General features: G+C 39.0%; 1 protein-coding gene across 1 annotated transcript; it reads left to right on the forward strand.

The window, feature by feature from the left end:
* The first annotated feature begins 1,457 nt into the window (after positions 1-1,457).
* LOC135466828 (BTB/POZ domain-containing protein 9-like) lies at positions 1,458-18,611 on the forward strand. Its single transcript, XM_064744543.1, has 12 exons — positions 1,458-1,485; positions 4,333-4,556; positions 5,551-5,686; positions 6,432-6,662; positions 7,429-7,693; positions 9,089-9,308; positions 9,789-9,908; positions 11,635-11,744; positions 12,283-12,472; positions 13,981-14,088; positions 14,703-14,781; positions 15,712-18,611. Exons 2-12 carry the CDS (start codon positions 4,372-4,374, stop codon positions 15,922-15,924), a joined length of 1,857 nt encoding a protein of 618 aa, XP_064600613.1. The 5' UTR covers positions 1,458-1,485; positions 4,333-4,371; the 3' UTR covers positions 15,925-18,611.
* Positions 18,612-20,072: the final 1,461 nt, after the last annotated feature.

Here is a 20,072-nt window from a genome sequence, read left to right on the forward strand (position 1 = left end):
TTAATATATATTTCATGCATGGGCCTATACACCGAAACATCGAAACTTGGTGTTGTCACATAAATAATATTTCCCGGGCAATAAGCAAACACTGTAACGTGACACTAGTTAACACTAATTTATTAATACCGAATGTCCCTTTAACCCATATATCTCTTATGAAAAACACAAGCGTCTGAAGTCAAAATATGTTTATAGACATGCATGTACATCCAAAGATTCGGTGGCCTGCGGTGTGCAGTTTGCGTGAGACAGCTGAAGTTATTGACAAAGTGCAAAAACATCGATTAACATAGAAAGGCTGTTGCAAATGCAATGGAAAGATATAGTACCAGAAGAGAGCACACACTGTTACATGTCTAAAAAAACATTTTGATTAGCGCTTACCAATGGAAGGGGATGTATTATGTATAGATTTGTAGATCGTCAAGTAAAACACTCAAGTCTATAAGACTCGAACCTATGCTGGCTCATTAATTGTTAAAACCATTATCGCTTGAATGACTAAGGGCTGCTCCTTTGTGTACAAGAGGCTGGTGTTTAACCAGGAACCTCACGGATATCGAAAATCATGGAACCAGTTCGGAGCCGTGAAAGTGACATGGTGAGAACAAAAATGTAAACAGAAAAGAATAACAACACAACTTTAAAAGTTTTACTTACGTTTTGCTTTCCATAATAAACTGTTCGAGGCGCAGCTTAATAAAGATCTCGAGAGAACAAGTTGCAAAACTATGTCGTGCTGACGAGATCTTTGTTGAGTCGCGCGCAGGACCTGGGACTAATAAAACATAAAATATATATGCGCTATAATTAGTCTCAGGCAAGACGTAGCAATTATCTCGTGCTCTCGAGATCTTTATTAAATCATGTGCACAAGATCTTTGTTAAGTCTCGTCAATAAACGTCAATATTTCTCTCGATATCATTTTTGTTCATTCCCTTGGCGTGTAAACATGCAGTTGCACTAAGTAATAAAATAAACCATGATAAGCTCTGTGATCGCTCAACCATGTTTTCTCAAATAAATCACATATTCTAGGTTTATCAGAAAAGTAATAAAGAGTGTAAAGCGATGTTTAAAAACGAACCTCATTTGTATACTGATTTCATTATAAGGGAGTCTATGTTTGGTTGCTGTTGTTATGTCGAATTTTATCGTTACCAGACTGCCTGATATAGGACAGGTAACCCGTGACAGTGTTTCTTCGGCGAGGCTACAGATGCTTGGGTTCATTCCAGGTCAACAGAACTATTTGTGTGCGCAGTAATATATTAAGTGGCCGTCATTTTATTGTGAAAGGCAAACAGTTTATCAAGCCTACATTAATTTCTTAATCTTTCTGGTGATAAACGTAATACAAACTGCTAACTACATAGATATAAATAATTACGCCTCAGTGATATTTAAATACCGTTCTCTTTGCAGACCTACTTTGTCTCGGAATCGATTGGGACGAATCACAAAATGGTGGATCTGTCAAGGTATGTTTGTGTTTGTGTTTTGACATTTCATACTTCGCAAATTAACTCTTAGGCCTCGATGATTGTGTTATATTGTAAGTGATTGTTGTGTGTGTGTTTAAAGGAACGAATGTTGACGTCTCTTTAACTGAGATGTCTACTACAGGTCACACTTATGAGTTGCCAATGCCTAACCAAATCCGAAACCGGCGACCGTAATTTGTATTTGAGGCATGTCTAGCTTTCTTACCACCAGGCGGGGTAAATTACATTAATTATTGCTCTATATCTCCCAGCTCATCAGTGCATATAGGAAAGGAGAATGTTTTCTTTTTCAGTGTGTGTACAGAACAATTTGTTTTGTTTTTATTTTCAAGGCGATAGCAAAGCAGCATGTGAACACATGACTACTTGATTCATTCGAATGAAGTTGAACAGGGTGAAAAAATGCTTTGGGTATGAATGTGAACTATGGTAATACAGCCATATCTTGAACATCTAGAATATAACGTTCGCCTTCACCTGTCATGCATGTGATTTTAAATATCTGTATAATAGTCTATTTCTTTTAGAGTCGCCAATATTCAACAGTCTTTAAAATCAGTCATTCGCGCTACCAAAATTGACTTAAGTCAGTGTCACATAACAACATAAGCTGTAAACGTGGATATGTTTGAAGTTCATATCCTTCCTGGGAAAAGGAAGTTAGAACACTTTTTCTAATTCAATATGTAGAAGTCCATAAGCTCGGTTTCGATGGCAAGAACCAATTGCCTCGAATGATGTCATAACTATTTTAAAGAAGTGGCATGCTGGGTATTGGGTGGAGTTTGACATGTGTTGAAGGAGGGTGACACCAGCTGCCTAAACTTTAGCATAAACCCTGTTTCTGAATCTGCCATATTTGAAACCGTTCACACATTGTAATATAATGTAACCTTAATAAATGAATTTTACTTTATTTCTTGTAGTATATGATCTCACGACAGTGTAGCTGTAGAGGTGGACATTAGGAAATTAAAGCGATATTATTCGCAGAGACAGTAGTATAAGTTATGTTATTGCATGGTGTTTGTTCTGACCACTTGTTGGTGCAGCCATAGTAAAACAAATTACTCTTCATGCCCATTGTCCAGCATGCACCTTGTTTTTGAATAATTATCAGAGGCATAGTCACCAGAGGCACTGGTGTTGAAACTGAGCTTATGGAGTTTAACATTATGAATAAGAATCTGACTATCTAAAAGAAACAGACTATTGTCCATCTAGATGAACTCAATGTGCTATTTTAATATTCTGACATTCATTGTAGCACTGAGTCCATTGCCACCTCTTTAACAAATTGCCGCATATCTGCGCACTCTAACTTAATGGGGCTGATTTCAGTGTTTGCGCTGACAACATCCAAACTTACCTAAAATACTTGTTTTTTTTTATACCCTTTTGGTTTGAATTACGAAGATTGAAGTGGTTCTTGCAAACGGCAATGGGAATATGATAGTTTTCTCAAGGATTGCAACTCAGGTGCAATTTAAACCCAGAAGTAGGTCAGGTGACACTGCAAAATGGCTGTCTACGGCGAGGCCAGCTATAGCTGTCAGTTTGACCGCAAGGCAGCGAGTGAATTAGTTCCATTCGTATGGGTAGTAAATTAAGAGGATGGTATTAGAGATTCCACCAGAAAATTACATATAAATGCACAGAGGAAGTGTTTTGGAGTGCCACAAGTTGGAAAGAGATGGGAGTTTGAAACCTGTGCCATATTTTTCGAGATGCGTTGATGAACTCATTGTTCTGATGAATGTCAGAATATTAAAATAGTATAAGTAAAGGAGTTGAAATCTTTCAGGGCCAATATAGCTCTAGGTGGCTATTTCAGCTCCTCGCCTTATACTGGGCTGGCAGAGTATCGTGGCCACAGGGGCAATCAATGGTAAACCATATGTCGTTTCACGCCATGTCGTTTAAGTCCTTCCTAAGCGATGTCTGCAGTCCGAAACAGGTGTCAACTGCGTCTCTTACCTCTTATTTCGCCTGCGCACGCAACATTCCACTTGGTAACAAGTACAGTGACTGTTGGTTGAGGAATATTTGGAAATGCCATATTCCTGGCTACCCGACCTACAGTCAAACAGTGTTGTTTAAATGGTGGGACATAGGTGGCAGACGGAGTAAGTGCTTCACTCACATGTACCTCTATGATAATCCAATAAAGTATCGTTTCAGGCGTGAAATGCCTCCAGGCCATACTGTTGTAAGTGATTTCAACACCACCGCCGAAGGCCTCCTCGTTAGCTCGGGTCACATGAACATTTGAATCGTTGTCATCAGTCAAACTCCTGGACTGTATAATTCATAGTTGACTTTATTTAAGATAGTGCATAATTATGATACTATAAATAAAGCAGTTCCAAAATATTAAAATTGTGTTGCAAAATAATGCGCAAGACTAAGATTATCACTAACACTGTCAGAAAAAAAACTAAGTCCGTTTTCTTGGCACATTCCCAATATTGTATTCAGCCATGTTAAATACATGGCGGCTGTCTTGAAAACTCTTCTCTTTGGCTCATCATCCAAATATGTATTGCTGTCTTGGTTCTTGAGCTTGGTGATAGCAAATGTTGCTATATTAGTTGCTGAAATTTTTATGTGAAAATGATGACACTCAAGGACTGAGTTTGCAGTATAGTTTATTGACATACATATTCTGAATACAGATGGGGATTACTAGTTGCTGTTAATACTGTCCAGCGACAGTAGAACCTTTTCCAAAGTGGGGTTCAGGGGCTTACCTGGGGTTCCAGGGACATTGAATGGTTGTCAAAGAAGAGGACAGCGTTTACTCCATTTTCTGTTATATTGCAGCTTCCCTTGTGTGCTGTCGATGTAACAGAGTAGGACAGGATGTGTGACAGGCATCACCTGCTCTCTCCTGTCCCTTCTGGGGCAGTGGAGCACATGAACTTCGTCTCTGACCACATGGCTGGACTTTTCCTATCAGCAGACTATGCTGACATTACTTTCCTCGTTGAAAATGTTAAATTCTCAGCCCATAAAGTTATACTGGCTGCTAGATCTGAATACTTCAGGTAAGGAAGAATATTGTGTTGTTATCTTTGTGTGTATTTTTTTTAATATTGTTTCATTTGCCCACTTTAACCTTTGTAAACAATGAGTCAGAAAGATTGTGTCTACCTTGTAGTTCATCGGTTAAATAACAAGGTTTCTGGTCATAGTTCTAAGTATCTTAAACCAGCATTAAATATATTTTTAGATTTTTTTTTCAACCCAGTGAACATTTAATGAAACTTGGTCTTGTCACAGCTTCAGCATGTCTCTATTATTGACAGCAGTGTAATGTCACATTTATTGTAGCCCTGATACTCTGATAAATAGCTTTCTCGGAAATAGGACATACTAGAAGGACTTTTTTCTACTGCTTGAAATGTTTGTGCAGTAGGCCTACTACATTGTTCGTTCAGTTTACGAGTGGCCTGCAGATGCACGGCCAGGGTATCCCTGGTTCAGGTTGTAGCCTCCAGAGGGGTTTTGGTGATACGGGTAATTCTAATTTTTAATAAATGTTTAGAAAATCATAATAGGATTGTTGTACAGCTGAATTCATGCTCAATTCTGACACAAATGGAAATAAATCTAAGCACAGTTTAGTTTACACAAAACAAAAGTGCATGCCAAGATGCAAGCGCACATGTGCACAGGAGCGAAGAGAGTTAATTTTGTTGTTAAGTAGCTTTCGGCACAGAGTTATCTCCTGCAACATCTCTCCGTAGGTTGCAATGGCTGCGAACAGTGTTTACTGTGCTTTCGGTGAATAATAAATGCGTGGTATCTTTATCATTCCGCCATAAATTAGAAAGCAGAACTTACACTTGTCCATCCATTGACATCTCATGCTTGGCTTGCGATATTTTTTTTTGAGGTGAGGTTGGGGGATGGAGGGGAGGCCTGTTTTAAGTTGGCCTCTGCGTCAATCTTTTTACTGTCATTTTCGTTATTCCATATGCCCACTTTCTCTTTCTTTACTTGTTTGAGTTTACTCATTCATGTTTTCCCTTTTAACAGAGCAATGTTATTTGGTGGCCTACGGGAATCATTACCGGAGACAAGGGAGGTTACCCTCCCTAACACATCTGCAGCTGCATTTCGGGCTATTCTACGCTACATTTATACTGGCAAGATGAGTCTCACTGAACTGAAGGTATTGCTTTTATTGGTGGTTACGTGAATGGGGCAGCCTCTCTCAAGAAATGACTACTTATTCATTAAAAATATTAATTTTTAATGAAGTCATGAATTGATGATTATAATTAATTGGGAAATGATGCATGATCCTTTTCACGATGTTCAATTTGTCACATTTGATCAAAAATGCAACATACATGTACATGTATATTGAATCATAACCAGATAGTGATATCCAACTGTTCAGCTTTAATGCTACCTTTCATATCAGATATACAACTGAACTTGTATGGCATCACATTTCTTGTTTTTTACATATGTATATGTAAATCTTACAAATTTCTGTGGTGGTATATATACCTGTATGTAGTTAATACCTCTTTCTGCTGTTATTAGCTTACTGTTACTAGGTAAGGTGAGGTCATGTGATGATGTGGGAAGGTGTAGGTTTTCAAGTAGACTCTACTGTTAACCTTGGATTTGCTGTGTACAATATCAGTCATTGGATTTTTCTGAATTTATACAGATTTTCTTATTTTATAAATCCTGATGCATTCCTCTTTTTCCATCTTTCATTCGGCTCAAGTGATAAACACCACCTGATGTCAGGGAAGGGAACTGGCCAGGCTGTCGACCGCATACAATCTTTTAACAGAGACTAAAAAGACTGCTTTGGTTTATTGTGAAGGTTTCATACTGTTTCTGTGAGTTTCAAGCTTATTCATCATTGAGCTACATGTTACTGAACTGTGTACTTTCAGGAGGAGATTTTACTGGATGTCCTAGGCCTGGCTCACCAGTATGGGTTCTTGGAGCTGGAGTCTGCTATATCTGACTTTCTCAAGGCCATTTTAAACATCCGCAATGTGTGTCTCATCTTTGACCTGGCTAACATGTACAATCTCAAGTCCCTGTGTCAGACGTGCGTGGAGTACATAGATCGTAATGCAGAGGAGGTACTCACTGGAGAGGCCTTCCTCTCATTGTCACAGGTTTGCCACAAATTTCTCTCTCACAACACTCACCCTCACAAAACTAAGAGTGTGAATCAGAGCCATGGCAGTTGACTTCAGGCTAAAACAGTTAACTCCTGGCTCTGAGATCACAAAGCAATTTAAGACTTAAGTCAAAATTTCATTCATTACACTTGGCACTTTCCGTTATTTTAGCTGAAATTTGTTTTACAGTGATTTTCCCAGAATTTACGGAGCGAAGCAATATTTTGACCTTACTATGTAAGAAATAACAAAAGTGATTTGAAACTGTGACATACATATAAGTCTGTGATCCCTCCATGATCCCGGGGCCTGGCATTATAAGGCTGGCTGTCTGTTCATTTCATTTGATTATTGGTTAAGTTTTTTTTAACACCCTGGTGTTCAATGGTATTCAGGTTTATGGGTGGAGGTAACAGGAGTGCCCAGGGTAAACCACCAACCTTCAACAAGTTATGAGGCTGTCTACAATATTGAGGACTTTTTGTGTGTGGAAATAGCCAGGCTTTTTTCCAGGCTGTTGTCATTTAATATTCGTTGACATAAGAGAACATGATTAAGTTGTTTGGTAAATATATTTTTGATCTGATGTTCTTGTTGAAAACAAACTCACTTGTCAGTATATATCACATGTGGCTTATAGTTGTGGCTGTTTATAAAGTTTGATAGGTCCAAGATTTGTTGTACTTGTGAATGTAGCATTAAATGTTTAGGTGATCAATCGCCAGGTGTGCTTTAATTCAGAGACGTTTATGCTTTCCAGTCTTCAATCCGAGAGCTCATAGCGCGGGATTCTTTCTGTGCCCCTGAGATTGACATTTTCAAGTCTGTGTGTGATTGGTCAGAGCACAATGTTGGGCAGGACCCGACTCCTATCTTGGAGATGGTGCGCTTGCCGCTAATGACAATGCGGCAGTTACTAAACACAGTGAGACCTACAGGCCTGGTCTCGGCTGACTCTATCCTTGATGCTATCAAAGTCCGTGAAGAGTCTAGGGACATGGAACTCAAGTACCGAGGATTTCTCTGTGAGTCATGCAGACATTTCTGTACCTTTTCTGACAGCAATCTTTATTTTCAACTTTCATTTTGGTTGTGGAACATTTGTGAAGTAAAACTTTATATTTAATAGTTGTATACATTACTGCACATATATACCTGTACTGCAGCATGTATTCACCTGTATGACCGCTGTGCAGCATTTGAGTTGGAACCTTAGAAAACTAAAAACAGGAATGAAATGATATCATGTCTTAATGGTCATGTATACTCTATTCATGGCTAAATTTAGTTCAAGGATAGATTTGATCTATTAAATATCGCCAACAAGAGCTTTCATTAGACTGATGACAAGGCAGGTTTATTAGTCCCCTTCTGCACAGTCAGGAAGTGATCCCCAGTGTCAGTCTGGCTGCGTATATTCAGCCCCCTGCTGTACAGTCAGGCAGTGATCCCCATTGTCAGTCTGGCTGCGTATATTCAGCCCCCTGCTGTACAGTCAGGCAGTGATCCCCAAGTCAATCTGGCTGCGTATATTCAGCCCCCTGCTGTACAGTCAGGCAGTGATCCCCAGTGTCAGTCTGGCTGCGTATATTCAGCCCCCTGCTGTACAGTCAGGCAGTGATCCCCAAGTCAATCTGGCTGCGTATATTCAGCCCCCTGCTGTACAGTCAGGCAGTGATCCCTAGTGTCAGTCTGGCTGCGTATATTCAGCCCCCTGCTGTACAGTCAGGCAGTGATCCCCAAGTCAATCTGGCTGCGTATATTCAGCCCCCTGCTGTACAGTCAGGCAGTGATCCCCAGTGTCAGTCTGGCTGCGCATATTCTCCACATTCTCATTCTGGTTTTGTTATATCTCTTGTGAATTTATTAATATCTTAAAGTGAAAACTGACAAACCTGAGTGCTTGTAGATTATGGGCCTATAATTTGTTGAAAAACAGATTTGATTACAGAACAGTATGACAAAGTTGTGCATTTCATGTTCATACCAAAACTCATACTTGTGTTATTCCTGTTTGTGGTGCATTTTCAGGATAAAACTTCAATTAGAAACAATACTTTGTGATGGTAGCCTATAGTGGACTTCTCCAACAATCTCTAGCTTGTTTATTGGTTTGTCAACGGTCAGATATTAACTCCAGAACACCCTCCGACCTCCATATCATCCCATCGACAGCTGTTGTCGAGCAGTATCAAGAATTACGAATTGCTAGGAATCATGGGATGCAGTTTGAACAAAATCCGATCAGTGTATTGGTGAACTTCAGTTGCTCCATGTACTTGCTTCTGTACTTACCAGCAGATGTGGTGATTTATTGTAATTGTGGGTATGTTGCATATTACAGTATGTTACATATTACAGTGTGTTGCATATTACAGTGCTTGATTTGCATGTATTATGAGTATGTTTCACTGTTACAGTGCCTGAAGAGAATGTGGCCACAACACGTTACGGAGCTCAAGTGATTCATGGGGAAATGAAAGCAGGCCTGCTGGACGGAGACTGTCAGAATTATGACCTGGATCGCGGCTTTACACGCCACCCAATTGATGACAACAAGGGACAGGGCATCGTCGTACAGCTGAGACAGCCGTACATACTCAACTCTGTACGTGTGCTCCTGTGGGACAGGGACATGCGGTAAGACACTGCAGCTCTGCTCATGGAATATGAGACTCAAAATGAAATAATGGAAGCTTTTTGCATGCAAATTTTAGGTCAAAATTAAGTTAAAAATCTTCTTTTGTCACTTTTGTCTGAATTAGTGCATTATAACTATAGCTAATTTGTAGAGGAAGAAGACTGGGCTTTTAAAATTATATGAAAGATTTATTTAAGTTAAGATTTATTAAGTTGGTTGTAACTGCCAAGCCATAACAATTATTGCCATGGGACTTAAAATCAATGTAACTTTCATTCTCTTTGTGGAATAGATCCCAGGTTGTTTTGTCAGTACAGTTTTCACTTAGAGAGTGCAAAGTTCCCTTTTCTTGTATCATAATTAATCTATATATTTCCTAGAATATCTGCCCTTTTTTGTTTTTTCTTTGGAACATAATAAGTAAATGTTTTTTGCATGGATTTCAATCTTCCAATTGTTTTACATTTTGTCTTCGGCAGGTCATACTCGTATTACGTGGAGGTGTCCATGGATGACAAGGACTATTTCCGGGTGGTAGACCACTCCCGTTACCTGTGCAGATCATGGCAGACCCTTCACTTCCCAGCTGTGGTGGCCAGGTGCGTTCCTCATGTTCCTTTCTTTAACCTTCATGTTTGTAAAGAGATATTTGTGAATAGCATTTCTGGATCGAAGGTTTGGTAATTGGAAATGTAATTGTAACAGCAGGGTCGGCAAGTTTGATTTTTACACAAAAAGGACAATTTCATCAGTAGCAAGCTGCTCATGATATGTGATTTGCTACACTGAATCGACTCCCCTGAAAACAGTGACAGGTTGTGAAATGGTCAGATGTCCCACGATTATTGAGCTTCTGCCAGTTGGCAACAGCTAGCGTTTTAGGAATTCAGGCGACTCCACTCTGTGCAAGGCAGCTTAGCCTGCTAAATACATTATGCAAAGAGTCCTCCATAACACTAAATGATCACATACAGCATACACATATTCTAACCTTACATCCTGCACCCAATGTGGCCCAAGGATACACAGACGGTTGGCGATGATACGCTGATTGTCCGCCAACCAATCACAGGTCATTTATTTATTTGATGTTTTATGATGCATATAAGAATATTTCACTTGTACGACAATAGCCAGCATTATGGTGGGAAAACCTGACAAAAGCCTGAGGGAAACCCATAACCATCCACAGGTTGCTGGCAGGCCTTCCCACGTATCATACGCCGGTCATGTTCTTCTCCATATACACATGATGAGACGATCCTCCTGCCATCAAACAAGGATGATCCACCGATGGTTGGCATACTTTGATCATATTATCAGGTACCGTTTTCTGGCAGACCAGTTGTTTTTTTTGCTGGATGTGCCGACTCAATTCCAGTCATTTTAAATCAATGAGCTCTTCATCTGAGGACATGGCCAGGCCATCATAAGACCCAAACGAAACCTGTTAATCCAGCACTCAGCATCTAATTTTAGTTGATATGCATTCTCAACTCTGTCCATTACAGACAACTGAAAGTTGAAGCATATGTCCTTGTGGGCCATTTTGAACATGTGCCTCTGAGTGTCAAGGATCAAAAGGCCACCTTATCTTATTTGTTTGGGAAGCCTGTACTTAATGCATGGATCTGTGTGATGAAGCCACAGGTGTTGACTAACATACCTCCCACATGCAAAACTGTGCCAACTCGAAGTTGGCTGGCAAAGATTGAAAAACCGCATGTCATAATTTAGACAAATGCTGTACTCAGTGCATTACGCGATTTGATGATGACAAGCTGAGCTTTATTGGGACCTCCCAGATGCAAAACTTGGACGGTTGGAGCTCGGAATTCAGAGCAAGTAGGTCAACTCGGTCATGGCTTTGAGACTTTGAGTTACACAAATTCATAATGAATATTGTGCATGGTAGGATAACGGACTAAACTATTGTCATTTTATTGGATTTGGAAGGGCCTTCACATAGTCATTCATCACAGTCTTACAGGAAAGCAGAGTAAATATTCTGAATAAGTCTAAACTGAAACTAGTATGCTGGTCATCAAATAATCTTGTGAATCATACACCTATCATAGCTTCATGATCCAACAATCTCCTGTGGTGTTGGTAGATTTGCTCGCCATCAACTCGCGTACCATAAGCCCACTGGCTTGCCGCAATTGGAGGAGGATTTAAGAATACCTGTCATGCTGTACTCCAGCTACAACAGGATTATTAGATATATATATTTTTATTATTATATAACCGTTAACATCTTTAAATGTTGTTATTAAAATGTGTAAGCTGAAATTGTTTCCAATTCTGTTCCTGTCCTGTTTTCAGATATGTGCGGGTGGTGGGCTCTCACAACACGGTCAACCGTGTGTTCCACTTGGTGGCTATAGAGTGTTACTATACACACAAACCCTTCCAACTGGACAGAGGTCTCATAGGTATGTGGTATGCAAACATCTTTACCCTATTACACTTTGTTGCAAATTAATTGCATTTTACTTCATGATCGTTTTAGGTTTTTCTGCAGCAAGAAATGAAATAATAAATATTTGCGGAAAGGTACATGTAAAATTTTTGCAGTGTCGCTATTTTAGGTACAGCCAGTCAGTGTTTATTTCTCACCTGCGGTATAATTGTTGAATATGGTGGCCTAGCAGTAAAGATTACTACCCATGTCAGACTTTCCCAGTGTTTGCTATTTGGTCCCAGGCTCTGTAAATTGACTCTTTATTTTCTGCAATGACACATCAAAACTTATGCACTACCTTATAATTGAGGAGTACCATTACACAGAAAGTATATGGACATGAGTCTACAGGTAGGGAAAAAACACTTTCAATGTTAATGCATGCATGTTAGTTTTGTTATGTTGACAATAAATCCTGAGATTGCAGAGCATGGCAAAGGGATATCATTATGGTCAATATTTGAAAATAATCTAATCAGTAAAACATTACACTTAATTTGAAATTTCAGTTCCTTCAGAGAATGTGGCAACGATACAGCGTAGCGCTCATGTGATAGAGGGTGTGAGCAGGAGTCGGAATGCACTGATTGATGGGAAGCTCAAGCAGTATGACTGGGACTCTGGGTACACATGCCACCAGCTGGGCAGTGGGGCCATTGTCATACAGCTGGCTCAGCCCTACATCATCGGCTCCATGAGGTATACACCCCACTGTTAGCCTTTCATTTGTCCTATGATGCTTTTATTTAGACTGTTCTCTGCTAAGACTGCGGTAAATGACCTAAAGTTTCACGCATGAGTTACTGTCATTTACTTCTGTACGATGTGAGTTGGCGGCAAGATGACAGAAGAGAGTGATTAGCCAATACTCCATGCAAGGTTTCCCCAAACTGCCACAATTTACTTTTATCCCTTTTCGGTATATCGGGAGACAGGATTTGTTTGTGTTGTTATCACATTAGGAGAACGCACGACACCGTCACTGGCTTTGGAAACAAAATGTTTTATGATTTCCTGTGTACAGTTCTGTCCAGACATCATTTATATGTGGCCAGCAACAGATAAGATTGTTGTTTTGTCTTTCACCTGAAAAAGTCATGTGATTGATTGGTAGAAACGTGGAAATTTTGAGTCCTGTGAATGTAAGTGGCTTGTATCTACTTGTCAATAAAACCAATCTGTACGACTAAAATGGACTTTATTAAATATTAAGTAAATTAAGTATTCATGTTTATGAAATATGGGCGGAATTTGACAGGCTTTCAAATTACACCAGAATGAACAAGAAATGTTCAGCTGCAGTGGCGCAAGTGCACATGTGTAGGTGTTGCTTTGATCACAGTTTGACATCTTCATCTCCTCTGCTGGTAGGCCTAGTTTGTAAGTATGGATTTGGGGTGGGATAAATTCTGCTACAGCTTTGTATACAGAGAGCCCTGCAGTTTAAAAATGGATATTTACAAGAGTAACGGTACGGAGTAGTCACGCTTTATCTGCACAGTTTTCTCCCAAATTCCCATTTTCATGAAAGAACGATAATAAAATAGTCAACCTTTTGCGAAGTGCACATACTAAAATCATTATGATTAAATCTGAGGAAAACAGGAACTGTTGGTAGTAGGAGTATAGACTAACTACTCAGTGAAGCATGAGCTTGTTTATTGCATTCTTGAACTGTCATCCCCTGACCACCCCTGATGATCTCCCGTGGTGTTCAGTAACGACCACCACCAATGCAATTAATCCTGGATACACTTTCCAAGTCCCAGGGCGAAACTTTAGGCCATTTACTGTAAGTAGCTCTATGATTTGGTTGGTCAAATTTTCGGACAATTTGAGAATTCTAAGAATGGGCACAGATGTACATGCACGTGTACTCTCATACGTTGGTATGTTGAAACTTAAATTGACTAACTTTCTGTATGATTGTCATGCAAGGCAGATTCTACCACCTTAGAAATCACATATTGAGACAAATGCTCAGTTCACTTTACTTAACTTTTGTATGAATGATTATGGCTTAAAGCCACTTCGGCAATATTTTCAGCCATATCGTGGTGACTTAACTTTTGAATGTCTGGCAGCAGGTATGGGGAGATCAACCTGCCTTAAATTCATGAAATAGTAACAGTTTATAGACAGTTACAAAAGTAGTGAGTGGAGTGTAGGAGATGAAACTATTGAATGCTTTATTTGTTGTCTGCCAGGCTGTTGCTGTGGGACTGTGATGACCGACGATACAGTTATTACATAGAAGTGTCAAAAGACCAGGGTAGCTGGGAGATGGTGGTTGACAGACGGAATGAAGGCTGCAAGTAAGTTAAGCGCGGGACACACAAAGAGTATTTTTTGGCTTGTACAGGCGGATGTGTTAAATTCCTAAAAATTCACCTAATGTGTCGGCGCCGATAACAGCGTATTTCACAGACAATGTTGTGCGATATGAATTTCCCATGTTTCACATGTCAGGTACGAACAAAAAAATATGCCGGTGATTCTACTCTGTGTAGTTTTGTCTGCAGCTACAACCAAGCTAACCAATCAAACATCGTGAAATTTTGTTGACCGGTGCCATTTTGTTTGCATCATATGATTTACAAGGTCACATGACATAACTGCCTGAATACAACTCACAGGAAACTGTGCTTAGTGTGTTTGCAGCTAGGCTGCATAAAAAGGTCATTTATACTGACAAATATATCTGTGATACTGCCACATCATTAATCAAGGGCTGCTCAGCAAATCTCATGTAAATGTTAAATGTTGCAAGATACCTAAACCTAAAAGATTATATTAGAAGCATATCATTAAAATGTCCACACACACACTCACAAAAAAGCCAAGCAGCTTAAATTGTTAGTTTGCATGGGTGAACAGCAGTGACGCATAGACAGGGGGAATTGTCATGGTTATAACCATCTCGTTACAGATCCTGGCAAACTATCTCCTTTCCCAGCAGACCAGTAGCTTTCATCAAAATAGTAGGAACACATAACACAGCTAATGAGGTGAGTTTTGGGGTCTGTTAGATTTTGTGCGTATTAATTAACAAGAAGTTAAATGGAAATTATAAGGCCTACATATTAATGTCTAATTCTTAGGCTTGTTTAAGGGAGACGAAAACATATTAACTTCTGATTCTTTAGGCTAATTTACAGGAGAAGAAAACAGTGATTATGCTAAAATCAGATGAAAGAAAATGAAAACTTATTTACAAATATGGACTATTTATTTATTTAGTAATTTTTGGATTTTTTAGTCAGAAGAAAAAATTAGCCATATTTGAAAATATTTTTGTATGGTGGGTATTTGGAACCATCCCTTGGTATATGTCTTTGCATAAGAATGTTGTGAATAAAGATGTCATGCATGTGTAATAAATCCATTTGAATGTAAATTTCTTATTTTTATACAAAACACATGCATTTAATCTTAATTATGTATATAATAAAAAATATAAATATGATCAAAATCTAGGTTGAACACTTGCTGGCTGAAAAGACCAAATTCTTGTTAAACATGTGTTGCATTCTCATTTATAACATTATTATTCATAGACAAGAGGTGGTGCCAAATAAGCACCATACAAAAATTATTTTTAATAGTTTTTTTCGCTTTAAAGAAAAATTGAAAAGAGAAATATTGATGACCTTTTGTAACTAATTTTTTGCACTCTGTCATCTGAACTTTATGCGATTTTTATACTTTCTCTGCCTTTAAAGTGAGTTGTAGGAAGTAAAATTGATCACATCTGTCAACTCTTAAGGCCTGTTGTGAGATGAAATGTTACTTCCCACATGGTCCAGCTTCAGTGACAAACACCTGATGATGGGAGTGGTATTATATACCGATATCTTGTTGATCAGGTTTAACATTTATGTTGAACTCACATAGACACAGTTTAAACATGTCTCAGTCTAGATTCCTCTGTACTTCAGGTTTTCCACGTGGTACATTTTGAGTGTCCCGCTGACCCGTCAGTGGTGTGTTCTGGTAATGTGTCCCCGAGTGCCAACGCCTCTAACACCGTCACGATGCCCCTCTCATTAACTCCTCCCCCGTTTGTTCACAACCTGAACAGCCAGGGTCGAGCTGCTTTTGCAACAATGCCCGTGGAGACTGCCAGCATGTCCAGTGCCGATAGTAATTAATTTCAGTTTATGTACTTGATGGATATTGCCCAGGCATACATCTGAAAAACAAGAGCAAAAGCTTCAGTTTTGCCTTTCATGATTGACTGAGAAATGACGTTATTTATTTTATTGATTATTGCCTTGCCATAACAACGGTGGTGAAATATTAAGTGTGACAAGCAAAATGTAATGGAAAACCAAAAACATATCATGTTATATCATTTATACATTAGATCTACATTTCATGCTGTATATTATCTTCATGAAATTACAGTGCTTTAAATGCTCACCAAGTGCTTAAAATGTCTTTCTGCTTTGTGCATTGTTATTTATACAAGGTATCAGACTGTTTTCGATTATCTGCTTTGTGCATGTATATGTCGTCCATTTGTTGCCAGGGTCTGTGGCTTAAACTTTTGATATATAGCAAATTTTATTCAGAATTAGGGTGATTGTTGTGTAAATTTATACTCCGTTGAAAAGAGCACTCTTTTTTTAAGTATGACAGAAAGTCTTTGTCCTGAAAGGAAAAGTTCCAATGGTGAGTTTAGGTGATGGTGTTAATGGTCCTTTGGACTCCCTGTTTCAATTGTCACTGTTCCCTGTTCAATATGCTGAAGATGGAGTCAACAGGTGGTAGTTTATCAGCAAGAATGGCCAAAGTGGATGCTATTACCATCGATCTGATAGGAGACCCCAAAAATTGTGTTGTATATTATATGGAGAAATTTGCCTTCTCCACATATTGTTGATTTTTTTTTTGTTTTTTTTCTTATCACACAATTTTCTTGTTTTCACAATTTTCAAATTAACACCTTAAGCTGCCTGAGTAATCTGGAGGAGCAATCTTCAGGCAAGAACAGCTGTGCCAGCTAATATTAATGACAGGATGCTAATTTACCTAATTAGTTATATTGAACAAAATGTTTGGATCTCAGATTTTTTCAGAGCTGTTGATAATATTGTGTTGTAGTTGTGTGTTGAATCCTGTCATCAAAAATCTAATGGTTTACGCATTTATGATGTGGTAAAAGTTTTAAAGGTTATTGCGCTATATTTTCTTGCACAAGGTTAAACCATGTCTTAGCCAGCAAGTGATGCTTGGGTTTCATGGGATGGGTAGTGTATATGTGATACATGCAGTTGGTTTATGTACAGCTTTCCTTGTGGGACGTAAAACACTGCTGATTAACCAGGTTTACAGGTGGGTTTTTTTTTGGCTGATACAGCTTTTATTTGGCTTCAGTTCAAATGCTTTGTTCTACTTTCCTTTCGGTTACACCTTTTGTGCTAGCGTTGTAATGAAATCAGGCCATTCTTAGAATAGTCTGTTAGCTGTAACTCGACCGACCAATCAAAATGCTTTCTGACCATAAAGTTTTATCGCTACCTGCTGTCACCGCCATCAGAGTTGTAGATGTTGGGGAATATTTTCTTATCATTGTAATCAGTAATAGTGTTAACTGTCTTTTGCGTAAATGTCATAGCGAAGACACTAAATAATGATTATTTTATGCAACAGTTTTATAGTCCAGCATTGCTTCTGAGGTACTCACACTAGTCATTTAGAAGCATGATGTACCTTGGGCCAGCACAGTTTACTATTTAGTACAACCCTCAGGTTTAGTTTTAATGTAAATGGTACTATTTCTGCAATTTTCTTCTTCTTTAGACTGCTAGATGCCAGTTTACCGGCGTATGCGATTATGTACTTCCGTATTAACTTCAGCAACAAAAAAAAAATACCCTCCTAAAAACAAGATTTCTCACCGACCAACCCGTTTTGTAAAGCAGGATCGCGTGATTCCCAACTGGCACTTTTGAGGAAAGCCTCAGAGTAATGCCCCTTTGTGTCTCTTTGTAAAGGTGAGGTCAGCTTAATTAATATCAGGTTGTTGTGAACAGTAACTCAGAGGTACACTGTGATTTTCAAGTAGGATTTTGAAGTGCATTTACCTGCAGGCATTTCATGTGAAGATTGATGGATCTGTGGTGATGGTGGTGTTCTCAATGGTTCACGTCAGTGCCAGGCATCAATGACTAAATCAGGCTGACTACTGTGGAAGAATTTTGAATCATCACAGGATGTAATAATGGTTTATGTACTATAAGCTTTTAGACAGATTTATCATGGCAGGTATATTATTACCACCATCAGTTTTTTGGTGGCATTTGTCTGCCTGCCTGTCTGTGCGTAACTTTGCGGAAAGGGTTATTGACCAGTCTAGATGAAATTTAGTGCACATTAAGGTCTTAGCCTTGGGCCAAACACAGTTCCATTGAATTCTGTAGGTGATCAAAACCTGTATCCAGGATTTTTAAAAATGATTCTGCGTTCCGTGGCAGCAAGGTAGAATATAAAGTAACATGCCAAGTATTGCTTCTAGTGGGTGAATTGTACATTTAACTTTGGCAAAGGCTTGCCTTCTCCTTTACTACAGATGTGGAAAGGTCAATAGTTAAGCGATTCATCTTTGGAAATTCTTCAGCTGTTGGTATGCTGATTTGAAGAAATTCTATTTGGATACCGATGTGTCAGAAAGATGTTTGTGTCAATTTCATTGGTTGCTTCAAGAATTTTTCACTGAGGCCCTTACTGTGGCAGACTATTTTATAACTTTTGGAAATCACAGATGAAACCATTTATGTCCTCCAAGTCATCACTGGTCAACTTCAAGCCAGGAACAAAGTTGTTTTGTTACACAAGTGGAAAAAAATGCTGTGATGTATTTGGTTTTATTTGTCAGTTGCTGAACTAAGGATTGACAGAGGTTTTTTTTTTTTTTAAAGTTGTCGTTTGTGTTCACTATAGAGCTGACGGTGAAGAACAGGGTTTGTGTTCCAGTGGACCTCTCCCACATTCCCATGATCACCTGTTTTAGCATTCATGTCTCGCAAACTGCGTTTGTTGTCTCATGTGAAAGCAAATTCTTGTGGAAAAGAGCCTGGACTGAAAAGTAACTGATGTGCCATGCTGTTCAGAAGTAGTAAGTTGTAACTGTAATTATCTGAAGGGATTCTCAGGGTTATTTGAGAAGTGTATTTGTACATATAAATGGTAACTTATGGGATTCATGTATCAAGTGGGGAAGCATATACTAGAATTCACCATAGAATGGCGAAATATTTTTATATGTTTCTAGTGAGTGCAAACTAAGAAGCAAGGATCAAAATTTCAAGTTAAAATTTAAGTTAAAATGTAAGGCTGTGAAATATTATTGTTGGCTTTAAAACATGAGATATGTCTTTGATCAGCTGATAGTGTGGATTCACATTGTGTTGATTTTGATGCTGTACTGGATGGCTGAAATAAATGTCATTATCTTGCAAACTTACAAAGTGTTTTTGTGCTGAAGTTATGGTAGACCGTAACTACATGTAGCGATGGTAAATTCTCAGCATGTACACTTTTCGTTCTGTGCAAGAGGTTTGGCTCTATGCAGAAGCGGGTCATATTAGACGGTGTTTTGCAAACTTTACAACTATCGTTTATTCGCTGGTAAGGGGATAACACCAAAGGACTTTTAGACATACATGCCAGTTTTATGGTTGTGTTTTTTTTTTTATAGGTGGAGGAAATCTTGTCAAAAACGCAACAAGACAAGTAGATCGGACAAAGCCCTATACCCGGTGAGGTACACCTGACAAACCACCACACCTCACCAGGTGCCTGACAAACCACACCTTATCAGGTACCTGACAAACCATCACACCTCACCAGGTGCCTGACAAGCCATCACACCTTATCAGGTACACATGTACCTGACAAACCACCGCACCTCACCAGGTACCTGACAGGCCACCACATCTCACCGGGTACATGACAAACCACAACACCTCGACGGGTACCTGACAACCAACCACACCTCATCAGGTACCTGACAAACCACTACACCTCACCAGGTGTGTGTTGCGTAACCTGATACTGCTGAACCTTATTTCGTACCGAATCAAACACCAAAAATGTGCAGCATTCAAGGGATTTGACGATATACGAAACAAGGTTCAACGATATCGAGTTATACAAGAAACACCAAGACGGTGTTAAAGCCTATTCTACCCGAGAAATTATAAAAAATATGGGAAAAATGCATATTTCATGCTGCCATTCTGTATTACTTCCTCCACAGAGGTCATGTAATTTAGATCAATCAGCGGCAAGCTTA

The sequence above is a fragment of the Liolophura sinensis genome, chromosome 6 (genome assembly GCF_032854445.1).
Source record: "Liolophura sinensis isolate JHLJ2023 chromosome 6, CUHK_Ljap_v2, whole genome shotgun sequence".
NCBI lineage: Eukaryota > Metazoa > Mollusca > Polyplacophora > Chitonida > Chitonidae > Liolophura > Liolophura sinensis.

What these genes read in the sequence shown, in the direction of transcription:
- LOC135466828 (XM_064744543.1), top strand. Translation starts at nt 4,372, where the DNA reads ATGTGTGACAGGCATCACCTGCTCTCTCCTGTCCCTTCTGGGGCAGTG. An exon ending in CCTTCCTCTCATTGTCACAG is followed by an intron (nt 6,663 to 7,428) that starts GTTTGCCACAAA and finishes TATGCTTTCCAG; the next exon opens with TCTTCAATCCGAGAGCTCAT. An exon ending in CTGTGGGACAGGGACATGCG is followed by an intron (nt 9,309 to 9,788) that starts GTAAGACACTGC and finishes TGTCTTCGGCAG; the next exon opens with GTCATACTCGTATTACGTGG.